Genomic DNA, 25861 nt, shown 5'->3' on the forward strand with positions numbered 1-25861 from the left:
GTTTTTTTTTTTAAGAGAGAAGAAGTTTCTTGGTTTTATTACTGTATTAATCTTTGCAATGTTTGTTAACAGTTATTACAAAGACAGACTTGCTGCAGGACATTTGTAAAAGTGTATCAGATTTGATTGTTTATCCATCTGTATTCCTAGTGAAGTTCTATGTTTCTTAATATATTCTTCATCATAAAAGGGATGTCTTGCAAGCAGTGTTTTATTTTCTCTCTGAACATCCACTTGCTCATTCCTTTTGGCTTTCAAGTGAAACAGATCAATTTCTACTTTTAAGAATAGTCAGCTTTAAATTGCTTTGAGGAAGAATTCCATGCTTTGATCTACTACTTAATGGTGATTGGATAAATTGTACATGCACATAATGTGTGTACACACACACATTGTATTAGTGTGTACATCTATATAGAGATAATTCCTCTAAATATAGACATATATGAGAGAGAGATATAATTTCTTTACGTAAATATAGAGATATATAAGTACACAAACACACACACACACACACACACACACCAATCCACTTCATGCCAGATCAGTCACATCACAGATATTTCCATAATATGAGGAACTATAATTCCTTGCATAATCAAGTCTGTGAGTAGGCTAAATCATGAATGGGTTATACGTTCTTCATGTATCAAAAAATACAATCTTAAGACAAATGGGAGTTTTAAGAGTGGTAGGATCCAGTAAATTTTGTTCCTTTTCTTCTTCAATAGCATACTAGTTTTAAAATCTTTTCTCAAATTCAAAACCTCTTAATTTGAAAGGACAGTCACAATAATTTTATAGCATTTGCTTATCAGTAAAATTTTTTCAATACCATAACAGCTTCTTTCTAATGCTTTTGCATGTTTCTAGTTTACTAATTCTGATCAATTCAATGCCATAACCGCTATAATTACTATATTGTTATACAATTGTTGTTATCTCAACTAAGGCATAAAAACATGTAGTTAATGTACAGAATTTATATTAAAGGACCAACATCTTCTTCCATTGCCCATCAGTTTGTTTTGTTCAGTTCCTTAAGGTCCAAATGCTATGATCTGATGCATGTGACTGACTCCCTTTTGAGTAGCTGGGAGTTTTATACCCATATCTAAACGTAGAATTTGACCCAGAGCCATTTCAAAATACCAGTAGTTATATCTTTAGAAAATTTCAACAATATTAATCTAATAGGATACCTCCTCCTGCACTTTAATTTGGGGCCATAAGAAATGTGAAAAGGTAGTGCCAAAATTTAATAAATATAAACTCTTAAGAAATGATATCTTTTCATTGAAGTTGAAGAAACCTTTTCCAACGTTGTCACACACCATTTTCAGATAACAGTAGTGAAAAGCTGAGCCCAAGACCAGGGGCAGGTGAGCCAGTTTTAAGTTTACACTACAGCACAGAAGGAACAACCACAAGCACAATAAAACTGGACTTCACAGATGAGTGGTAAGTTCAACTTTTACAAAAATGTTCTTTGTCATTCTGAAGAATTGTTTCTAAAACTGACTTTAAAATTGGTTTGGTTTTGTTTTCCCTTGTTACTGAGTAAGAACCTCATTTTCTAATATTATCTGGGAAGTAGATATTGTAAGTAAAATTTCCAGGCATCTGCAACTTACTATTTACATGCCAGAACATTTTCATTTTAACCATTTTTGATGGAAATATTTTTCAGTAACCTAATCTTGATAAGTCATTCACCACTTAGAAACTGACAGTGGCTCCTTGTAGCCTACCAGGCAAAATGTAAGTTCTTCAACATGGTGGCTTTCACGTTGTTGGCCCCATCCCTTTTTTCAGAATTATCTCTCAATATTCCAACCACAGTCAATGTCAATTAACTCATTATTCCTTAAACATGTCCAGTAATTTCCTGCCATTATTCCTTTGCTCATACTGTTCTCTCAGTCTGGAATGCCTTCTCTCTCCAAATATATACTTGTCAAAGTCACTTCAGCTAAAATGCCACCTCCTTTGTGAAGCCATATGGTATTCTTGCAATCAGATGATATTTTTCTTCACATAACTACCCATTGTACTTTTTTGGTACCTTTTTATGGTGTTTTTAATAGCTTATCTTATGCTATATAATTATTTCTTTTGACCCTTATACCTGACAAGAAACTCCTTGAGGGCAGGAATCCCATCTTATTCATATTTGTATACTTGACAGTGCCTACCACAATGCCTTTCAAATAGTAAGTGCTGAACACATTTACTTAATTGTATTTAACTATTTTGAATGTCAGTGATTGTACTGTGATGTAATGAAGTTAATATGAGAGAGAAGTTTCTCTCGAAGGCTATGCTGGGGAGCACAATCTCTGGCAGGTCCTACCAAGTAGTAAGGCCTTCCAGTACTCTTTAGACTATCTTCTAAAAAGGTCGAAAAGTTGACATCTTCATCAGTGAGAGGTAAATACCTTCACTGACAAATCCTTGAAATTTTGACATATTTAATGAAGGAATAATTCTGGTATTCAACATTAAGGAAAGAAGCTCCTAGATGTGATCGAAGAATGATTAGCAATAATAGTATAACATTCTTTAGTTGCTATATCCATATGCAACTATAAGTTCTCCACTTTATAAATTTTTCAAATATGATGATATAGATATTGAACATTTCTAGAGATCCATATTTCTCTGCCTCTAAATTTTCTCTCTAGATTGTTAAGTCAATGGTTTGGATAATGCAGGCAGGTTCTAGCCAGAGCATCACTGCATCACTTAACTAGGCAGTCTATTCAGGTTTTCTACTATGTTGTGATATAGCACCAGAAGATATTATTTCACTCTATGTCAGTGGCCTCTCCATGGGTTTTTTAAAGGTCTAATGCGTGTGCATGTACATGCATAAGCTCCTGTGATAAAAGATGTTAAAATCTAATATTAATGAAAAACTTTTAAATGACCCTTCTTAGGTTCTTACACTGTTTTTAAATAGTTTAAGCTAGCATGAAAATCATGACCCTTGGTCTTTAAACCTAGATTGTAGCTCAGAACATTTTTATTCTAGTTTCTTTTCTGTACTTTTTGCCATCATCTTTACCTTGGTATCAGTTAATCACAGGGGTTGATTTCTTAAAAAAGAATCATTTAACTTCTGGATCGTGTGATCAAGATGAGGGGCTAGACATTTTAGTTGACCCTTATGACCTTTCAAAACTCTGCAAAATGGGAGTTAGGTAGCTGAATAAATAAAGATAAATAGATAAAGCAATTTAAATTATCCCTTTAATAGAGGATACCGAAGGGGAAAGAAAGGGAAAGATCTTTTTTCAGAGTTAGGAGAAGGTACTACTGATGAATGCTTTTGTAGAGGAAGAAAGATGTTCTATAAAGGGAGATGGGATCCTTGTTATGGGTGTAGTTTGTAGGAATTTAGTGTGTAGAGAGAGACCATTCATGAAAAGGGGAGTCAGACATCCTGGGACCAGGGGCAGGGAATGACCATGGGAAGGGCAAAGCTTAATAATAAACTGAGAATCAAGGACATAGGACAATTCCTACTGTGGGCCAATATCCTCCTTATTACCTGCAAGAATTGATATTTCTAAGAGTAAGGCATAACAGAAAAAAAATGTAAGGGGGTAAAATGTACAAAGCAATAACATAGAAACTTTTTAACAGAGGGAACCCAAAATAGGTACCTTAAAAACTTTAATTCCATGAGGATTATGGGGACTAAAGAAGGATCAAATTAGTATGAGGGTCATGAATCAAAGAATAAATGTCTAGAATAGATAGAAAGGGAAGGTAGATAATGAAGAGAGTAAGGGCAAGAGATTCTTCTTATAAAAAGGCACAAAAAATGAAAATTTAAGGGGAAGAGAGGAAGGGGGATTTCATTTGACTCCAAAAAGAAAGGTGGAATTAAATAACTATAGATAAAAAGAAAGTAAAAGGAGTTAATACGTAAGTTAAACAAATCTAGGGGAAAGGATGACAAATGGGGCTGAGGGAGAGGGATGACTTGAGGGTGAGAGGAAGAGAGCCTGTGGGTATAAGGTTGCCTTAAAGTAGATTAAGCTAAAATAATTTGAAGAAACAAAATATTGTCTTTAAAGAGGAAGGGGGCAGGAGATCCTATTTTGGAGAAAAAAATATTAGAGACATGGAGAAGAATACAAACCTAACTCATCACTTTAATTGTGAATGCATTAAATAATCCAGTAGGATGAAAAAGAGTGGCAGACAGAATAACAAAACAAAATCTACAACCTGTTGCTTACAAGAAACACACCTGTAAAGCAAAGACATGCAAACAAAGAGCAGAGGCAAATTTATTATTCATCAGGTAAATCCCAAAAAATATGAGTTGCAGTCATGCTGTCAGACAAAGCAAAAGCAAACATTTACAAAATAAAAAGAAATTAACAAGGAAACTACATTATGCTAAAATGAATCATAGATAACCAGCCAATATCAATATTAAACTTATTTGGTCCAAATGCTTTAGCATTTAAATTCCTAAAAGAAAAATTAGCTGAACAACATAGTAATAGTATGATAGTGACAGGAGACTCAATATCCCTCTCTTAGTTTTGGATAAATCTAACAGAAAGATAAAAGGGCAAAAATAGAATTGAACAATTATCTGGAGAATCTAGAATTAAAAGACTTACAGTGCCTTCTAAATGAAATTGTAAAAAAATGTTTTTCTCAACACCACATTGAAAACCAGAGTAAAAAGGCAGAAACAGTAAATAGTAAATATAACATTTATCAACCATAACAAAATAAAAATAGCAATCAGTTCAGGAAGTACAAATAAAAGACATGTACCCAAATGAAAACTTAACAATGAAATCCTAAATGATGAATGGGTCAAAGAATAAATCTTAGCAACAATTAATAATTATATGAAAGAAAATTACATGAAAAAACATACTGAAATATTTGTGATGCAGCTGAAGGAGTCCTCAAGGGAAAAATCATATTCTTACAAATATCATCAGTATAGAAAAAAGAGAGAATTAATGAATTGAATATGCATTTTTAAAAATTAGAAAGCCAACAAATAAGCAAACCTAAAATAAGCACAAAAGAGGAGATATTAAAAATTAGACAAGAAGGAGATAAACTGGAAACAAAAACCTCTAAAATAATTATAAAACTAAAAGCTGATTCTATGAAAAAGATAAAAAAAATTGATAAACCGTTAGCCAATCTGATTAAAAGGCAGAAAATCAAATCAACAAAATAGCAAGTGAACAAGGTGAAATCACAACAAAACCATACTTAATAAAAATAATCATCAGAACTACTGAAGAAAAATCCTGATCCTGATAGACTCATGAGAAAATTCTATTAAACTTTTAAAAAAAAATTAGTAATAATTCTACCCAACTTATTCTTTAAAAAAAAAAGAAAAAATCCTACCAGACTCCTTTTATGAGAGAATATATAGCCCTAAAACCTAAACCAGGAAAGGATAAACACAGAACCATAGACCAATATGATTAGTGAATATCAACTCAAATATTTTTAAATAAATACTGTCAGACTATAGATTCATCTTGACCAAGATGGATTTATGCCAAGAATGAATGCAAAGATGGTTCAACATTAGAAAAACAATCAACATAGTCATGTTAGAAACAAAAACATTTGGGGACGCAGCCAAGATGGCAGAGTAAAAGCAATGACTTGCTTGAGCTCTCCCCCAAACCCCTCCAAATACCTGTAAAAAAAATGGCTCTAAACAAATTCTAAAGCAGCAGAACCCACAAAGAGACAAAGTGAAACAAATTTCTAGCCCAAGATAACCTAGATGGTTGATCAGAAAGGTATATCACGCCAGGCTGGGAGAGGAATGCAGTTTGGCATGGGCTTATAGGCCTCAGTAGAAGGACTACCTGGCAAAAGTGGATTACCTGGAGCAGGCCTCAGAGAACTGAATCACGGGCAACTGTGGCAGTTTCCAGACTTCTCAACCCATGAACATCAAAGACAACTTAGGTCGGTAGGAAAAGTCTGTGTCTGCTGTGAGAGAGAAGCACAGGGTCCCAGCCCCAGTCCCCGAGTGCAGCCCCGAGGCAATGGCTGCTTCCAGAGCTTCTGGCCCACAGACTGAGGGGGAATCCAGTGGCTGATCAGATGCAGGGATCTCTTTGCTGGTGCAGGATTCTCTTGTTTTGCCCATGCTTGGATCTGGGTCACAATTCTGGGTGGCAGTCCTGGGACAAGGAGGAGCACTGGTGTGGTGGAGCTTGTAGTGGCTGGGGAGAGAGAATCCTCCTCACATTTCCAAGACAAAAGAATGCTTGTGGTCATTTCATAGACCAGAGCACAGGCCAGGGAAAGAGTAAACACCTCACCCTTGATCACCCCTTAGAAGAACTGAAAATTTCCAAGTCCCTAGAAGTATCTCTGAAAACAGCTGCACAGAACCCCCGAAGCTTGGGACAGTACATTCTCCACATTGGAAGCAGACTCCTACCTTAACAAAGAGTTTATAACTCAAGTAATTGGCTGGGATCCTGAGCAAGCAACACAGAAAGAGTCAGACCATAGAATCTTACTTTGGTGACAAAGAAGATCAAAACATACAACCAGAAGAAGACAGCACAATCAAAGCTCCTATATCCAAAGCCTCCAAGAAGAATATGAATTGGTCCCAGGCCATGGAAGAGTTCAAAAAGGATTTTGAGAAGCAAGTAAGAAAAGTAGAGGAAAAACTGAGAGTGGTGCAAGAAAATCATGAAAAACAAATCAACAGCTCCTTTAGGAGACCCAAAAAAATACTGAAGAAAATAATACCTTAAAAAATAGTCTAACCCAAATGGCGAAAGAGGTCCAAAAAACCAATGAGGAAAAGAATGCCTTCAAAAGCAAAATTGGCCAAATGGAAAAGGAAGTTCAAAAGCTTACTAAAGAAAATGCTTCCTTAAAAATTGGAATGGAGCAATTGGAAGCTAGTGACTTAATGAGAAATCAAGACACTGTAAAACAAATTCAGAAGAATGAAAAAATAGAAAACAATGTGAAATATCTCATTGGAAAAACAACTGACCTGGAAAATAGATCCAGGAGAAAAAATTTAAAAATCATTGGACTATCTGAAAGCCATGATAAAAAAAAAAAAAAGAGCCTAGACATCATCTTTCAAGAGATTATCAAGGAAAACTGCCCTGATATTTTAGAACCAGAGGGCAAAATAGAATTTGAAAGAATGCACTGATCACCTCCTGAAAGAGACGCCCAAAGGAAAACTCCTAGGAATATTGTAGCCAAATTCCAGAGTTCCCAGGTCAAGGAGAAAATATTGCAAGCAGCCAGAAAGAAACAATTCAAGTATTGTGGAAACACAGGATAACACAAGATGTAGCAGCATCTATATTAAGGGACCGCAGGACTTGGAATATAATATCACAGAGGGCAAAAGAGATAGGATTATAACGAAGAATCACCTACGCAGCAAAACTGAGCATAATCCTTCAGGGGGGGAAATTGACATTCAATGAAATAGAGGACTTTTCAAGCATTCTTGATGAAAAGACCAGCGCTGAATAGAAAATTTGACTTTCAGATACAAGACTCAAGAGAAACATGAAGAGGTAAACAGGAAAGAGAAATCATTAGAGACTTATTAAGGTTGAACTGTTTACATTCTGCATGGAAAGATGATATTTGTAACTCATGAGGCCTTTGTCAGTATTAGAGTAGTTGAAGGGAAAAAATTATATGTATGTGTAGATAGATAGAGGGCACAGGGTGAGTTGAAGATGGAGGGGTGACATCTGGAGAATTAAGGGGTGAGAAAGGATTATACGGAGAGAAAGAGAAAGGGAGAGGTAGAATGGGGTAAATTATCTCACATGAAACAGACAAGAAAAGGCTTTTATAGTGGAGGGAAAATGGGGGAAGGTGAGAGGCAATGAGTGAATGTTATTCTCATCAGATTTGGCTTAAGGAGAGAATAACACACACACTCAATTGGGTATGGAAATCTATCTTACCCTACAAGAAAATAGTGGGGTAAGGGGACAAGAGAGCAGGAGGATGATAGAGGGGAGGGCAGATTGGGGGAGGGGGTAATCAGAAGCAAACACTTCTAAGGAGGGACAGGGCCAAAAGAGAGAATAGAATAAATGGGGGGGCGGGATAGGATTAAGGGAAATATACTTAGTTTTTCACAACATGACTATTATGAAAGTGTTTTGCATGACTACATGTGTAACATGTATCAAGTTGTTTGGCTTTTCACTGAGAGTGGGTAGGGAGGGAGGAAAGGAGAAAATTTCAAACCCAAAGTTTTAAAAACAACAGTTGAAAAAAAGTTGTTTTCACATGCAACTGGGAAGCAAGATATACAGGAAATGAGGTATAGAAATCTATCCTGCCCTACAGAAAAATTGAAGGGGAAGGGGATAAGAGAAGGAGGAAGAGATAGAAGGGAAGGCAGATTAAGAGAAGGGGTATTCAGAATGCATGCCATCTTGGGGTGGGGGGAGGGATGAGATGGGGAGAAAATTTGGAACTCAAAATCTTGTGGAAGTGAATGTTGAAAACTAAAAATAAATAAATAAATTTTAAAAATAAATAAAAGAAATAATCATAAAAAAGAAAAAAAGAAATAAAATATTAAAAAAAGAAAAGAAAAAAAAAAGGAAACAAAAATATCCAAAACACAGAATTAATTCCATAGATACAGAAAAGGTCTTTGATAAAGTACAACACTTATTTATATTGAAAACCCTACTAAATGGAAGGCTTTTAAGGGGCCTCTTTTTAATATTATGAAAAGTATTTCTAACACCAAGAGCAAACACCATATGCAATGATTATATGCTAGAACCTTTTCAAGTAATTATAGGAGGAAAACAAAGATATCTAATCTTTATGGAACTGTTTGTGATTGAATTTATGTAGGTATTTTATATGCTTTGAAAATTGATCCTCAGATATTTTATGCGTTTTGTAGTTATTTGGCATAGGATTCCCCTTCTTATTACTGTTTTGATAAAATAATAGCAATCCATTTGGAAAAAAATAAAATATCTAGACATTCAAAGGAAATGATGAAAAGAGATTGAGGTTAAGGGGAAATAGCACTTCCAGACCTCAAACTGTAGTAAAGCAGTAGTTATCAAAACCATCTGGTATTGGTTAAAATTAGAGAGGTAGATCAATAGAACAGACTAGACAAGGGAGAATCAGAACAATGGAACTTAATAACTCAGTGTTCAATAAACCAGAAAATAAGAGTTATTTAGGGAAAAAACTCCCTATTTTCTTAATAAGAAAGGGGAAACTGGACAGCCATCTGGCAGAATTAGGATTAGCTCAACACCTTATACCATATTCCACATAAGAATGTGTGAACTTAGTTTTAGAAATCATACTACAAAAAACTAGAAGAAAAGCAGATCATATAGGTGCTAAGCTCTGAGTACAATAATTGATGCTCTAAATGATGACTTGGGTCACCAAGAAAAGGTTAAATTATATTGAACATACTTGAAGAAAGTCAAAAAAGTATTGAATATTTTAAGAAAAATTTCATTAAGAACAAAAGTAACCAAAATTTTGACACTTAACAAGTAAACTTCCTATATCTTCAAAATTCATTTATGTGTAACACCTTAGTGATAATAGCTCCACAGATGTTACTTTGCTAATTGTGTAAGTGATGCTTTGAAATTATTTCCAAACTCATTTTCTTATATCTCTTCATATTGAGTTGTTGGTTTACCTAGATTTGAGAATAACACAAAGGATTGATCCCCCAAAGGGAAAAGTCAGAGGTATCTGTTAATGGAGGAAACATGTTCCCATATTTTAGTTTACAAGGGCCAGAAATTGAAAGCTAATGGCTCTCCCCAATTAATAACAGAAGCCTACACATCAGGGAGGGGAAAAGGGTACATCGGCATCACATGATGTACATGGAATATCTTGACCTCTTTCTTGATTTGTAGATGCCCTAAAATAGGAAGGACACTAAAGGCTACTGTGAAAAGTATTGTAAAAGTGATGTGTAGATATGATTTACACCCGAGTATTTTACCTATGTCTCTAATTCACTTTAATATTTGGAGGGGGGTGCTTCATTAATATAGACATAAAACATATTAGCTTTTATATTTAAAATCTTTTTACAACAACTTGGCAGAAAATTAAAACAACAGTTTTCTATTAAGATATATATACTTTAGTTATCTCTACGATCATTGTGCTGTTTTTGTTGTTCATATTTACTTCCAAATATAAAAAAGAACTCTATCTCATCCATTATCAAATTATTTTAGAATATTTCATTTTATTCTCAAACATAATGTAGATCCCTTAATACTAGGTGTACTTTTCTGATCAAAGAACAACAGAAGAATATTTGTAATAAAGTAGTGAATCTTATCCTCTCCTTCCCCAAAAGTATGATGAAGTTACACCTCAAATACTTGGTGTAGTCCTGCTTGTCACATCTCAAGAAAAACATAATCCAGCTAGCGGAGGGTCCAGAGAAGGGCACTTATACAAGGGTTTCTGTGCCAAGATTGACTCAAAACAGTGAGACTCTTCAGCCTGGAACAGCAAAGACCGATAAAGTGTGATTTTTAAAATCTGTAACATCAAAGGGATAATGGATAGGTTGAGCCATTTGCCAGGGGCAGGAGAAGGGAGAAAAATAATGCAATTATTTTACGTCCAAATTCAGTAAAGATGTATCAAGAACTGGTATTTGATTTTTTTTTTTAAACAGGTTCCAGGAATGTAGTCATCTAGATTTGACAGGGGAGTTAGTTGCAGAGGGAAGGGAACATTATGACAACTTACATTATTTCTTATTGCTATGTGGCTTAGATCATTGAATTTAGATTCAAAAGTAAGCTTGGAAAGTTTACCCTTTATAAGCCCAGTTTAAAAACAGAGTCCTTTTCTGCGATTATACTCCACACCTCTGGTTTCTATTGTAGTCGCTTGCATTAAAAATGATTTTGAAAGCACCCGATACTTTATGATCCCATCCCTTTGAGTCACTCATGGTCTCTTCTGGGGGCAGGAGCAGCACCGCCTCAAGTTCTAGAGGAAGTGGGAGCCACAGCAAGCCTGAGGAACAGGACGCATCTCGGGGCCTTCCGAGCCCTTCACAGCCACAGCCACAACTGCAGCCTCCAGGCAGGGAAGCCAGTAAGAATTGTTTTCTGTTGTCCTAAAAGTTTTCAACCGAGTCACTGAGTGGGGAGCTTAGACAGGCCTCATGTCATTTGGTCATGCCTGAGGCTGAGGGAAAGCAGACCAGCAGCTTCTGGGAGTTTTCCATGTGCCCAGGTCCTCTCTTGTTTAGAGCAGAGGGGGAACACTGAAGTAGGGCTAGAAATAAACTATTAGGTCATTGGGAAATGCTGAACAACATAAATAAAAATACAGCGGACCATAGATAACATTGCTTTATGCTGTTCTAAGTTCATATGCTGCCCTGAATTTGACACCACAACTGTAGAGCATACTTTGAATACATCAACTTAGCCCTTGTAGTTGTTGTCTGTCTAAGGGTGTGCTGTAGTGGCAAGAGTGTACATGACCCCTATAAATTACCCGTAATGCAGAGCCCAATTATCTGGAAGCACACCAGCTCCCTCTGTTGTCATGCTGTCGGGGATCTCTGACTGTGAGACCAGTAATTCCACAGTAAGGACTATGTATGACAGCCCATTCCAGACTTCTGGTATACACATTCATTCTTACCATAAATTCCAGCAAGAATTGTCTTTGTCACTGATCTATGCCATAGAGGGAACCAGAGCATCCCTCCTTTTGGTCCTACTGTTAGGTAATTATTTTACTACTTCTGGACCCACTTTTCAGTAAATACTTTTTCTGCTTTTTAAAATAGTAAGATAGTTTTGCAACATTGGTGAGTGCGTGATGTCATCAGTTTCAGAAATACTTCCACTGATCTATATTGAATTCCCCCATCTTACCCTACAATTACTCTCTCCATTTCCTTATAAATACTCCATATCGGGCCTGTACAACATTCTAGAGCCTTTCTTTTGTTGTTTTAGTAATAATAGCTTACATTTGTATACCATTTTATCATCTACAGAGCACTTTGCTCACAACAAACCTGTGAGGTAGGCAAATAATAATCCATCCCATTTTATAGATGCAGTTACCAAGGCTTAGTTATGTTACATGAATTACTCTGGCTGCTCATCTATGGTTTCTTATTCTTCCTAAGTGACCAGCCCACATCCTTTTCCAAGCATATGGGACCTCAAAAACATTTTATTCTGCTGCTGTCACACAAATTGTCGTTGGTAACATGCTGCAGCCTACTTACACACCCACCATGCAAATTTCCATTGCCCTTTCAGTTGTTTATAATTTGAATTATTCTGAGATTGTGGAGTTCCATGACTCATAGCCATGAAGAATCCTACCCTCAGTAGAGAGGAGAGAGAGACAGAGAAAGAGAGGCAGAGACAGAGAGAGAAAATGGTGCAGTAGAAAGTGTGAGGAATATAACATTACGGGAGACCTAGGTTCAAACAGGAGATCTGACCCTGATTAGCTGTGGACCCTAAACAAGTCATTTCACTTCTGAACCCCAATTCTGTGTGTGTGTGTGTATCTTTAGTATCCTCTACTTTCTACCTCATAGTCACTTCAAGAAAAGTGCTTAAATCCTAAAATACTAAATAAATAGGAAAACCTTTACTTTTCACTAGACAATTCCTTTGTTTGAATTTTATAGAAGTTATCACTTGTAACATTTGTGTAGAGCTATGAAAAAAAAACCTCCTTTACCACCTTTTGATGTTAGTAATCTATATGTTATTATTAAACAAAATTACTTCTGTAATTATATCTCTCATTTTTTGATAATCCGTACTTGAGAGACTTTGAAGAGAGCTTTCAAGGCTGAATTTTCCTCTACCAAGTTAATAATTTTATTAAAATTGATCAGTGCAGCTACATCTTAAATCCTTTGTACCCCATTCAGTTACATAACAAAAAAAAATTATGGTGTGATCTAGGAAGAATGTCTGTGAAAGCCTGCTGATTGCTTTTCATCAGGGCCCCTTCATATCTGCATAGACCATTGTCACATCAAGTGGGATAGGGAACAAAAAGAGATTAAACAGAGTTATTGACTGTTGCTACCATATATTCACTGATGACTTAAATGTGTGCATTTCTTTTGAAAAATGTCTGTGATTGTAGCATTCAAGTTAATGAGGAACTAGAACAACCAGAACCTCCTAATGTTTCCCATTGACTCTTAAGTTACCAGTGGTACTCCAGCCAACCAATCATCAAGGATTTGTTAAGTACCTGCTATGTACTGTGCTAGATTTGGGAGACACAAAGACAAAATTGAAACTGCTTGTGTTTTATCAAGAGAAACAACACGTGGATTGCTCCTTGATAACAAGGATTATCTGGCCTTTTCTGTTAGTGCCCCCAGTGCTTGGCCATAGTCAGTACTTAATAAGTGCTTGTTCATTCATTCACTTCCTTCAGGTATATACAAAACAAATGTAATTTAGGGGGAAGGTAACAGCACCCAGGGAAGGAGGGGAATAGAACAGTTCTCCTGTAGGAGGTGGCATTTGAGTTGAGCTTTGAAGGCAGTTAGGATTGCGAGAGGTAGGGCTCAAGAGGGAGTGTGTCAGTCATGGAGATGGGGGGTGGAATGTTGGGTGTAGGGAACAAACAGTAAGCCATCCAGTGGAGTGTGAAAGGGGCATGTGGTAAGCCTAGAGATGTCATTTGGAACCAGGTTATAAAGGGCTCTAAATGCCAAACTAGAATTCTTATTTTATCCTGAAGGTAATGGGGGCCACTGGAGGTTACTGAGCCAGGGAATAAGATGGTCAGGCTTATGCTTTAGGAATACAGGCTTGCCAGCTGTGTGGAGGATAGATTTGAGAGGGGAGAGACCAAGAAGGAGGCCATTGCAATAGGCCAGGCAAGAGGTGATGAGACCCTAAAACAGAGTGGTCACTATATGAGAGGAGAGTAGCAGAGTTTGAAATATGTAATAAGGGTTGGTAATATGTGAGTGGAACCCAGGACAGAGATTAGCATTGGACAGATAGAGTTAGAAGTCACTTGTGTAGGATTGATAATTGAACCCATGGGAGCTTATCAGGTCACCAGCAGAATGTAGAGAGAGAAGAGACGTGGGCACAGGAGAAAGCCTTGTGTGACTTCCGAAGTGGAGTGGTAGGGTATGGATCATGAATCAGCAGGAGAGACTAATGATCAGACAGGTACAAGGAAAAGCAGGAGAGAAGGGCATCCGGGAGGAAAGACTGGGCAGGAACATCACTGATAACTTTGGAAGGAGCCATTTCATTGAGTGGTGAGGTCAGAAAAGTGAGTGAAAGAACAGGAGGAGACCCAAGTATAGATGGCTTTTTCAAGGTGCTTGGCAAAGAAAAGGAAGGAAAATATGGGACAGTGGGGGAGGGAGGAGAAGGAGAACTCTGGAAGGGTGGAGGAGACTGAGCTGTTTTTTTCAGGTCTCATCTTCAAAGTGCTTTTATAGACGTCTTATTTGAGCTTCTCAATGACCCTTTGAGAAATTTAAGACTGACGAGGTGAAAACTGGGGCTTAGAGATGCCCTGTGATTTGCTGAAGGTCACATAGCTTCTAAAGGACAGAATCAGAACTAGAATACTTACCGGCTTATTCGACATCTGGAGAAGGCTACTATGGAAAGCTACTTAAGATTTTATTTTTTTTCTGGGCCCTTTTCTAGAATCCAAGATGTCCCCAAAGTGTTAATGCTGTTTTAATGAGCTTTAATAGCTCCACTGCCATACCACCCTGATGAATGCCTCTGATCTCATGTGATCTCAGAAGCTAAGAAATGTTGAGCCTGCTTAGGATTTGGTTGGAAGACCATCTGGAAATACTGGGTGCTGTAAAAATTGGGGCTTAGTGTATAAAGCTCTGGGCCTGGAATCGGGAAGACCTGAGTTCAAATCTGGCCTCAGACACTTAATAACAGTGTGACCCTGGGAAAGTCACATAATGTCTGTTTGCCTTAATTTACTGGAGAAGGAAATAGCAAACCACTCCAGTATCTTTGCCAAGAAAACCTCATGGTCAGTATTGGTGTGCTATGGTCCACAGGGTCCCAAAGAGTCAAACACAACTGAATGACTGAACAACACCAAGAAGTAGCTTTAAATTTTGGGATGGCCTATGTTTAAATGAACATTACTCAGGATCCCATTTCTAGCTAGTTGGCAGGGTGTATATGACAATATAAAACTTCCCAAGAACATCCAACCAATTCAACATAACACACATTAAGTGTCTACAAGATACGATGTTAGTTTTTTGTGATGCAGAGACAAAAACGAAGCCAGCCTCAGCCTTACAGAGCTTATGTTTTATGGAGGAATTAGAGGTGAAGGAGAGGGAGCGGGAATACAATCTGTCCCCAGAACACACTCGGATAAATAAATACAAGGCAACTCGAAGGAAGAAACCGTAACCATTCCCTAGGAGTGGGAGACTTCATTGAATAGGCACATGAGAATTTGAGAATCACCGAAGACAACTGACTGGTGAGCAAATGTCCATCTAAGAACCCAAAAGACTTCTCCCCCACCCCTCGCCCCCCACTCCCCCGGATAAGCAACTGAAATAAAGCCTCCTGGTCACTGAACCAGTATTAGGTAAAGTTTAGTGGTCTTAATATAATTGCACATGTACTAAAGGGAATAAAATGTTACTTAAAACTAGTTGCTTTAAGCATAAAGAAAAAGAAAAAAATCAAAATTGGGATAGGAATTTATGGAGGATAAACCTTCAGAAAGGCAAGATTCAGAGATTTGATAAGTTGGGGCCTGCTTTTATAAACTGCTTACAAATTAATGGTGAAATGTTTCCATTCCAGCAGCTCCTGAAGAGTCAACAGAGGAGACCACAAAGACTCAGGAGTGCAGGTACTCAGAAGAAACAGTTCAGAGTCCCACAGAGACAGGTGAGCTACTTTGGTCTTTTTAGACAATTGCCCTGAGATGGGCAATGAAAACTGTAATTAGTACAAGTATTTTTGAAACCAGAAGTACTTTTCAAGAATATTTCAGGATAGATAGATTAACTGCTTTTCTTCTCTTCAAAAAGGAAGACTCACAGTGATGGAAAATGTGTTCATTTTCAGATAATCATAATAGATAAGTAATTAAATGATGTTTACCCTTTGACCCATTGATGTCACTAATTGGCATACACCCCATGAGGGTTAAAAGATAAGAGGGAATGGCCATGTATATACAAAAGTATTTATAGTAGCACTTTCTGGAAACAAAGTAAATCTTCATTTTCCATCACCATGACAACTTTGGAAACAAGTTACATGATAAATGATAGCTGAAACTGATTGACTGATCACACATCATTTTCTGATCACAATCAGATACAGTCTCTGAGCCTCTGGGATGCCACTCAGAAGAAAAGAATGACCCCAACCTTGGCAACTCTTGCAAAGTTCCAGAAGAATCTTCTCCAGAGGAAAAATGTCAGGAGCAGGACCCTTCAGAGCAGCCTAGCCTGGAGGGAGCTGCCCATGCAGAGGGCACACATGATGAGCCTCAGGCCCAGGCTGAACCCACAGGGCCGCTTATTCATGAAGAAACTTTGACTCGGGGCTCCACTTTCCAAGAAACTGATGACAGTGACGATGAACCGGTCCTAATCCCAGGTGCAAGATATCGAACAGGACCAGGGCATAGGTCAGTAAGCGCTTCAGTTTTGTTTATAATGCGTATCACTCATAGGCCATTGTTTGAAACAAGATAGATCTTCTAAGATTGTTGCAGAAGAGAGGCCTAAACTTTTGGACACTTGACTTGCTTTTCCCAAGAGCGTACAGATGGCCTGATTAACAAATATGTTCATATTCTTTTTAAAACTAAAAATGATTTACATACCGTATTCTTTGAGGAAACATCTTTAAGAGGTGAGTAGAATTTTCTCATTGATGCAGAACTCTAACAATGAGCCTGGGTCTAAATTTAGAGAGGCAGGAAGCCAAAGGTAGACTGTGGCAGAGGGTTGGCTATTAAGAACACCAAGTTTATATTTAGCTCACAAGTTACACATGGAGTAGCCAGCTTTGTAGAAAACATCTGTCACCACATTTATACCACTCCTGTAGTGACTATTAATTGAGGAGGCTTGGATGTATTTTTCTGTTTGAGTAGCAGTATTTTTATCTCTAGTTCCTGCTGAACCCAGTGGCTCAATTTAGAAGCAGGGGAAACAGTGCTCATTAACTGAAACCTTGTAAAGAAGGAATGAAATTACTGCAGTCCCTTTTCACAGCTCCTCACCTGCTAATTTAATGGGATCGGAAGGTTAAGTTTTTGAAAGAACTTGTTTTGTTCTCATTCTGTATTTGATAGACCATTTGAATTTGTCATTATCTTGCTCATCTGGAAAAAGTTTCTGCAGATAACACCATTCAAGCCAACGTTTCTCTCCCCTTTCTTTCTCACAGAACCATGTTTTATCTTTCAGGTTGTAGTTTAGCAGCAGTGAAATTTCATTTCATCGTTTCAAATGTCTAGGAGGAGCCTCCTGTTGAGCAAAATATTTAGACTCTTAACTCAACATGTAATGAAAAAAGTGAGCTGTCATTGAGCTCTTAATCCATTTCATCTTACTACTTAGTAGACATCTTGAGGCTCCAGAATGGAAGAGCCGTGGAAACAAGTTAGGGCAGAGGCACCATGAACCCAAGTTCCAGATGACATCCTACAGTATTTACCTTGGAGATTCCTAAGAGGAAAAGAATTCTGGCTTCCCTTTAGTCACGGTAGGATAAGGTCCGGCTGGAGAGAGCATCACATTTTTTCATACAAAGCAAGTTCTCTTTCCCCATGGTCAGGCCTAGGCAGATTACTCATCATCTTGTCTTCTTATAGCCTCTCACTGGCTCTTAGCACCCACATTGCCACTCTTGTAGAGAAACAGCAGTTACCTTTTCTTTTCATATTTAGGCCTTTCTTAAAACCTATTTGCCATCAGAGGAGGTTCTGAGGTACAAAGACTAAAACTGAAATTCATTTTTTTAAGAAAAATTGACGGTTTCTAAAGACCAAGTTAGAGAAACAGATTCTATAATATGATTAATTTAAGTAAAATAGAAAATCAGGCAGTCAGAGAGGTCATCTAATAATAGCATCAAATCTTTAGATCTTAGCGTGGAAATATGTCTTAAGGACCATTGTGTCCAGCCCTCTCATTTTACAGGTGAGGAAACAGGCCCCAAGAGGTTAAGTGACTTACCTGAGGTTGCACAGAAAACAGGTCTTTGGGTTCCTAGCCCACCATTCTTTTGACCACACTTAACTGCTTCTGTATATATCACATAGTTTTCATTTATCAAATGGTCATTGATACCGATGGCCAAGGACTGATAATAAGATTATGGCAAAAACAGAATTTAAATATGGCATTTATGGTAGAATGTGGTATATATCTACTAAGATTTTGGGTTTTTTTAATAAGTGTCTTCCTGACAGGTAAAAGTCATAGAATCGTGGAACTTTAAAGCTAGAAGGGACCATGGAGACCATGTAATCCAACACCCACATTTTAAAGAAACAGTCCCAGAGAGATCAGACTTTTCCATGTTTACGCAGCAAGTGTGTATATGTGTGTATACACACAAGTATATATACACATGTATACTCACATATACATATATCTATGTATATGTATACATACTTGTATGTAAATGTTTGTATGTATGTATATATTAGAAAAGACAAAGCCAAGGGCTGAAATATCCAGATCTTCTGACTCTCAAACCTCTGCTTGCAAAAAATCACATTTTAATATCTTGCTAGAACTTCTAACACTTAGGCTAAGTCAGGTCTTCTTATTTTTGTAGATGGGGATGTTTAGGCACTAAGAAGTTACATGATTTGCTCAGCACTGTGTGGCCAGTAAATACTGATCTCTTAATATTGGAGTCGGACATCTAAAAGTAGTCTGGTGAGGCTGCCATGGTAGTCAGACCTGGGTGCTAGTCTCGCCTCTTGCCCCTTCCCAACACGTCCCCTGAGCTTTTAAGCTTCCAGCTAGGTGCCAAGTGTGTGGGGAGAACTTCTACCCTCCCTCACTGCTGAGAGCAAGATTATTTCTCTCATATTAATAACCAGTTACTGAATTGGAACTAAGGTTTTTCCCTTTTCCACTTCCGCATTCAGAAATCAGCCCCCATAAGTTGTTCAGACAGCTTTGGAAATGCCGGGCTGATAATGAGAGGGAAAACTCAGAGCTGTTCAAAAGGTAAGGAAATTTTAGTTTAGGTGAATTGATGGGTTGTGGCCCATTGTGTTACTCAGATAGGCCTGGGCAAAAGTGGATTACCCTTTTGTCTAGATTACCCTAAGGAGGGTGTTATGAGTATAGATTAGTCTCTTTGACCAAAACTGAGTGATCAGAGTCAAGTTCCCCCAGACTCTCATTAGAATAAGCCCACCCCTCATTACAATATTCATTCTTATTATTTGTTGACCAGAGTTGATTGCCACCCTCAGGAACACCCATTCTTCCAAGGGCAGATAAGCATTGAGTGGATTCCATAAGGGGTCTTTGGCATTTGAGGGTGTCACTGACCCCTTTTATTAATTATTGCTAGCATGAAGCTTTTTATATGTCACATTGCCATACCAGTGAAATCCTCTCCAAAAAATAATTAAGAGCTTAGCGCCTCATTTTTGCATGCTGTAAAGCTATTTAGATTACATGTGAGTACCAAGCAGCTCCAGGAAATTCTCTTCTTCCATTTATCATTCATGTTCAAGCCTTCCCTTGGGGGTTCAGGACTAATCTAAGGAAAACTCAATGTGTATAACACCTCTAGTCTGGGGCACCTAGGCCCCTCTCCAGAAAGGCACATCAATATTGGACAGTCCATTATTGCTGTGATTCTCTAGACTGGGGACAATTTTGGATTATTCCATGCTTGAGCAGACTCACCTCATTTCTCAATTCATGTACAAGTGCTGGGATAGATTCAAGGCTGACCTAGAATTTAGCCAGTCCCTGAAGGTGGGGAATTGCCTTTCTGATTGATCTTTGGTATCAGGTCACCCTCTCAGTTTAAGGCTCCAAAACTATATTGCTTACATAAGAGAATGGTAGATAATAAATAGGAAAAACAGCAAAACTCTCAAAAAACTTACAAATTAATGGAAGAATACAGGACAAATAAATGTAAAATACATTTTAGATATATGCAACATAAACTTAAAAAAACAGAAGAAACTAGTCATAGCTGTACACATATATGAGGTGATGGAATGATTGGTACAACCATGAGACACTGCTTCTTTTATAATAAAATTTAAGTTTTCCTCTGAGTTACACAATTCATTACTATCAACTGAGCCAAAATTTATAAAAGCAGACTTGGATTCAGACATTAGACAAGCAGTTTCTTTTTAAGACTAAATATAAGCCTTAGCTTCTAAACTATGTTAAAACCTGTTCAACTAGAATATTTCTTTCATAAGGTCCATAATATTGTCCTAATGGGTATTTCTTTCAGTGATGCAACTTGTAAGCTTTCCACTAGGGGCAAAAAAAAAAAATACTAACGTTATGGTGAAATATCCTTCTTCTGATAATTTCCATCAGAAGCAGTTTTTGTAGTTCTCCCCTTTCCCAAAACCACTTGTTATAAATATGAATTACCTACATACTCAAGCACTTTCTGATATGTATATCTTCCAGCTATAAGTCTTTGTTCCAGAGAAACCCAGTGAGTCAGCTTCCTTTCAAAATTAATAGGAACAGGTGTCTTAAATTCTGCCTTGAAGGGAGAAAAAGCAAGAAAACACCTTCCTAAGTTTATATTCAGTTTGAGAATCTTCAAGGGTTTCTATTTCCAAGGAGAGAAGATTCCAAAGCTATTCTTTGAGAAGCTCCCACTCCCATAATTTAATTTGGCAGACTTCAAGACACCCTCTCCAAGGTATAACTTTCCAGATTTGGATGAAAAATCACAGTAAAAGCACATGAGTCTTACAGCTTCCTCCCAGCACCCTGCAAGAGATAGAATCCAGAGATTGATTTGGAATTCAGAATGCTTTAGGTCCATAAGGAATAAGATGTATGCTTTGATAAACATGAACAATTACCCACCGCTACATATTTCTGTTCTGTAAGCTTCTATTTCTAAGTGACTATGGAAATATCCCAGCTTTTTTGAGGCCTCTTCACATTACTTAGAACAAAGCCATTTTTTCACAACAAAATTTTGCACCAGTTTTGTATGTGTGCCATCAAGACTAGGACAGCCACTTAAAGTGTAAAGTAAGATTCAAATTTTCATTCTTTCAAATTGATTAGGAAAATGTGATCTAGATTTTTTTTCTGAGATCAAGCATGAGAAGAAAATGTTTTAGAAAAAAGGCTTTAACAACTAACATAGAGATTTTAAATGGAATGCTCCCATTAACTCTAAAAATATGTCCCTGAAACTCTCTACAGTAAATTAAATAAATCTTAGAGAATAACTTTGTTATGCACTCTAGTGAAATACCTCACTCACTTGTTGGAAATCCAAATGTTAAAATGTTGATTCAGCATTTGGTCTCTCATAAGTCTGTCCATGGAAGGGACCTCATAAGTGGAAAATAAAAAAGGAATAAGTAAACAACATCAAAAAGAGAAATATAAACCATTACAAAAAGATACCGTATCTTTAAAGTTTCTTATAATGATTGATGGTCATGTGGTTTAACAGCTAAAAAGGCAGCAAACAGTAGATGGTGAGCTAGATATTGACTGGGGGCTACATAGAATTGTACACAGCAAAAATCAGATGTGGAGCATGTTTTCAGAAAGGTGAATACACACTTAAATCCATTGCAAACATGTCTATCTCTGATGAATGAAGTCCTTGAATTCTTATGTACCCAATTAGCTGAGATCAGCATTTTTTGTGAAGATTGGTGACTCATTACATTTCCTTACAGTTTGGAATGGGGTCACACATTATTATTGTGACTGCGCTATTTAAAGGAATAGAAGGACCAGGCCCAGTCATTTTTCCTCCATGCCAACCTCAGTTATTCTCGATGTCTTAGTTTCCTCATACACTTTTAAATATCATCTTCCTTATTTACTATTCCAAATCATAGGGGAAAACTTCAGTCTTTTTAGAATGAGGTAATTGATCAAGCAAATGGAGGACTTATACTAATTTAAAGATTTGACCCTTTGAGGTGTTTGTGAATGACTTTAGTCATTTCATTTTGTGTTCCTTTCACTAGATTTAATGTCAGAGGAACAGCAATAGGTGATAGAATAATGAGGTAATTCAATATCTTCTTTCCCTCCTTCCTTCTTTCCCTCCTACCTTCCTTCCTTCTTTCCCTCCTTCCTTCCTTATGATGAATCTGCTAGGTCCTTATTTTCCATGCTAACCATCTTTCCTATTAACAGTTAATACTTTGTTTAAACTGACTGAACTTTAAATGCTTTACCTTATAAAACAGGCTGCTTTTACCATCTGTATTTAGCTGCATGAACTGCATGGGAATAGAATGAAAAAAATGATTTTGTGCTGATAGAACCAATGTTAACTTCTCTGGAATGTCAAATGAAAGAGAAACTTTGAAATAAATGTTCTTGAAAAACAGCATACTTATTTTTAAAATTTTTATTTGAAAAAAAAACTTTGTTTCCTTTAAATTTTGAAACTAGGTTTTGAGTAATGATAAGTAACGTATCAGAATTCATCATTCAAACATATATAATTTACTTTATCAGTGACAAAAACAAAATTTTATAATTTCTGTATAGGCTGTGTGTATGTGTGTGTGTGGTTTTTTTTTAAAGAGTTGTTTCTTTGGTTTTGTTTTGTTTTGTTTTTTTTAGTGAAGCAGTTGGGTTTAAGTGACTTGCCCAGAGTCACACAGATAGGAAGTATCAAGTGTCTGAGGTCGGCTTTGAACTCAAGTCCTCCTGAGTCCAGAACCGGTGCTCTATCCGCTGCGCCACTTAGCTGCCCCTAAAGAGTTGTTTCTAATGGTAAAAATGGCTAATTACTTTAGGATACCATAATGTCAAGTCTTGAATTTCTTCCTTCAAACTTCCCTCTTATGTTAAGTCTGTCAAACAAGTATTTAATGTTGTTGTTGTTTAGGTTTGTTTGCTTTTTTAAATAGTACTTTCCAATGAACTTCCATCCCTCTCAGTCATCCTCCAAAAACTTAGTTTGAGTATAAATTCTACCTTAGCAGAACAGAGGCAGAAGTCAGGTGGGTTATAAATTGAAAGTGAGACAGAAGGGGAAGGGAAGGAATAACAGTATAAGCCACAAGCTGGAGTTTGCAAAATAAAAATCTGCGTTCTAAAGCCCCAAGCCAGTTTGCATATCTGTTTATGCTGGTTTTAGGGTTGCTTGGTCTTCACTGATTTCCCACAGATGGCTTGTTGTGGCTTTGTGATTACCAGCAATGGGGCAGACCGTGTTAGCGCTGGTTTCTTGTTAGTCTTCTTGTGATTCCTGGATTCTCAGAAGAGAGTCCAACTGAAAGAGCTGTGATGTTTTCAAGGAAGTTTAGGAAAAATAAAATAGACATGTAGAGATGATTATGAACCAATAACCAGTTTCAAGTAGCTCGTGCTTACAGATAGCTACCATCTTCTTTTAAAAGAGACTGCAATTGCCAGGCATGGTGCCGCTTACCTGTAGTCTCTGCTATTGGGGGAGGCTGAGGTTGTTGGATCCCTTGTGTTTGAGAGTTCTGAGCTGCAGTAGGGCAGTCTGACACAAACATGGTGAGCTTCTGGGAGCTGAAGACCACCAGACTGCCAAAGGAAGAGCCCGCTGAAAAAATAGAGGAGGGGCTTCTCTGCTGATCCGTCTTGGGATCAGGCCTGTCTGTGGCTTCCAGCCTGAGCGCAAGAGGGAGGCACAGTATCAAAGAGAGAGAAACACTACAGTTAGTCTCCCAAAAATAGTTAATTCTTAATTGTCCTCATGTGGATTATCCATGATGAGTTTCTGATTGAGGGCAATTTCTCGCTTCTATCTATAGCATACTTCTGGTTAGCTTTCCCTACTATCAGTTAGGTATGTGTTCAGAAAGTACAAATTCATGTTAATATTCATTAAGTAAAACATAATTAGATAAATCTCCTGTTACCAAAAATAACAATACATTCTAAAACTAAATTCTTATTTTCTATTTTGGATCATCTTTGCCCTTTGTTTCCCTCTGTTAGTGTTGATACCAGATATCTAGCTTCAAGATGAAAGGATCTTGAAGAACAGGATAAAATTTAAAACTAGAAGGGACCCTCGAAGTTCGTCTAGCCCCCTCATTTTATACTTGAGGAAACTGAGGCCCATAGGGTTTAAGTGATTTGCCCAGTGTCTCAGAGGATTTGAACAGAGGCCCCTTGTTTCCAAATCTAATACTCTGTCCACTTGACATATTGTCCCCTTTGGCTCTCATGAATGAAGGTAGTCCTGAAAATATTCCCATTTGACATCACAGTTAATCCTTCCAATAACAATAAAGTGATCTCTCACAAATACTTACCCTCCCAGAATTGGAGAACACAGCAGAAATATTTACTCCTACTATTTGTCCATTTCCCATTTTCTTAAGCATTCTTTTCCTTTCATTAATACTTTTCTCCAAATGCTAAAGTTCCCTCTGGTGAAGTGCTAATCCTTATTATCAGTAGGAAGTGTAAGCTAATGTGCAGAGTCATTTATTTATTCATCATGATTTTACTTTGAGATCACTTCTTACATTTAAGAAGTGAAAGAGAATATTAGAAATGAGTTGGAGGCTAGTCCGAATCAGCAAAAGGTATAACATAGAACGTTGGTTGGTAAGTGGAATTTTATTACTCTCAATTAGGATACAGGAAATCAAATGAGGCCAAGGGGTCCTAAAAAGGGACCTGGTTTTTTTTATATGCTTTTTTTATTTTGTTAAATGTTTCTCAATTACATTTAAAAAATTTTTAACATTTGTTTTTAAAAATTTTGAGTTCTAAATTCTCTCCCTCCTGCCTCTCCTTTTCCTTTTGAGAAAGCAAGTAATATGATATTGATTATACATGTAAAGACATGCGAAACATTTCCATATTCATCATGTTGCATTCATCCGTCATGAATGAGAAGGAATGATTTTTAATTAGAACATATATTGGAAACCTTCCTCTCTGGCCTTTTGCCAGCTATAGGTGACAACAACAAGGATCTGAGTAGGATGGAATCCACCTTAAGGAGGAGATAGATATGGCTGAGTGATTGTCCCTGGATAAGAGCCAAAAGTGGTCATGGGGAATGAGGAACTTGGATTCCTTCCTTCCTTCCTTCCCTCATTATCAAAATCCTCCCATTTCTTCAAAGTTCAGATCCCATCTCTTCCATGAACTCTTCCCTGATAACCCAAGCTGGAAGTGATCTCCCTCTGCTCCTGCCTCTCCAGCCCCATGTTTCAGAGTCAGTTCCTGGAAAGAGTGCTGGACGTAGGGGCAGGAGACTCCTCAGCTCACAAGCCACTTCTCACATCCACTGCTTTGTGACCGTGAGCGAGTGACTCAACCCCTTTAGGCTTAGCTTTTTCCCCAGTGGCAAAATGGAGGTAGCTGTGCCTCCGATGCCTGCCTCATAAAATTACCATGAGGATCCAGTGAGGTCATACATAGCTGTTATTAAGGCCACAGGCTAGTCTCATCTCCCCCAGTTAAATTGTAAGATACGGGGAATCACATCTTACACTTCCTTGTGAAATGTAGCACATTTCATATATATTAAGTGCTTGGTCAGTATTTGTCAGCTGAGTGTGTGTGTGTGTGTGTGTGTGTGTGTGTGTGTGTGTGTGT

The 25861-nt window shown here is 37.4% G+C and overlaps 1 protein-coding gene across 5 annotated transcripts in view; it reads left to right on the forward strand.

Moving 5' to 3' along the window:
* The window catches only part of DCAF6 (DDB1 and CUL4 associated factor 6), a 161155-nt gene that overhangs the window by 118426 nt on the left and 16868 nt on the right, over nucleotides 1-25861 (forward strand). For 3 of the 5 annotated variants that reach the window (XM_027868425.1, XM_027868428.1, XM_027868429.1), the window contains 4 exons: nucleotides 1344-1461; nucleotides 11024-11151; nucleotides 15885-15971; nucleotides 16407-16722. In XM_027868425.1, coding sequence (XP_027724226.1) covers nucleotides 1344-1461; nucleotides 11024-11151; nucleotides 15885-15971; nucleotides 16407-16722 — 649 coding nt within the window. The remainder of the gene's footprint in view (nucleotides 1-1343; nucleotides 1462-11023; nucleotides 11152-15884; nucleotides 15972-16406; nucleotides 16723-25861) is intronic. The other 2 variants (XM_027868427.1, XM_027868430.1) reach the window with 2 other exon arrangements.

Source organism: Vombatus ursinus, unplaced genomic scaffold (assembly GCF_900497805.2).
Source record: "Vombatus ursinus unplaced genomic scaffold, bare-nosed wombat genome assembly UNPS02014789.1, whole genome shotgun sequence".
NCBI classification, from domain to species: Eukaryota; Metazoa; Chordata; class Mammalia; order Diprotodontia; family Vombatidae; genus Vombatus; species Vombatus ursinus.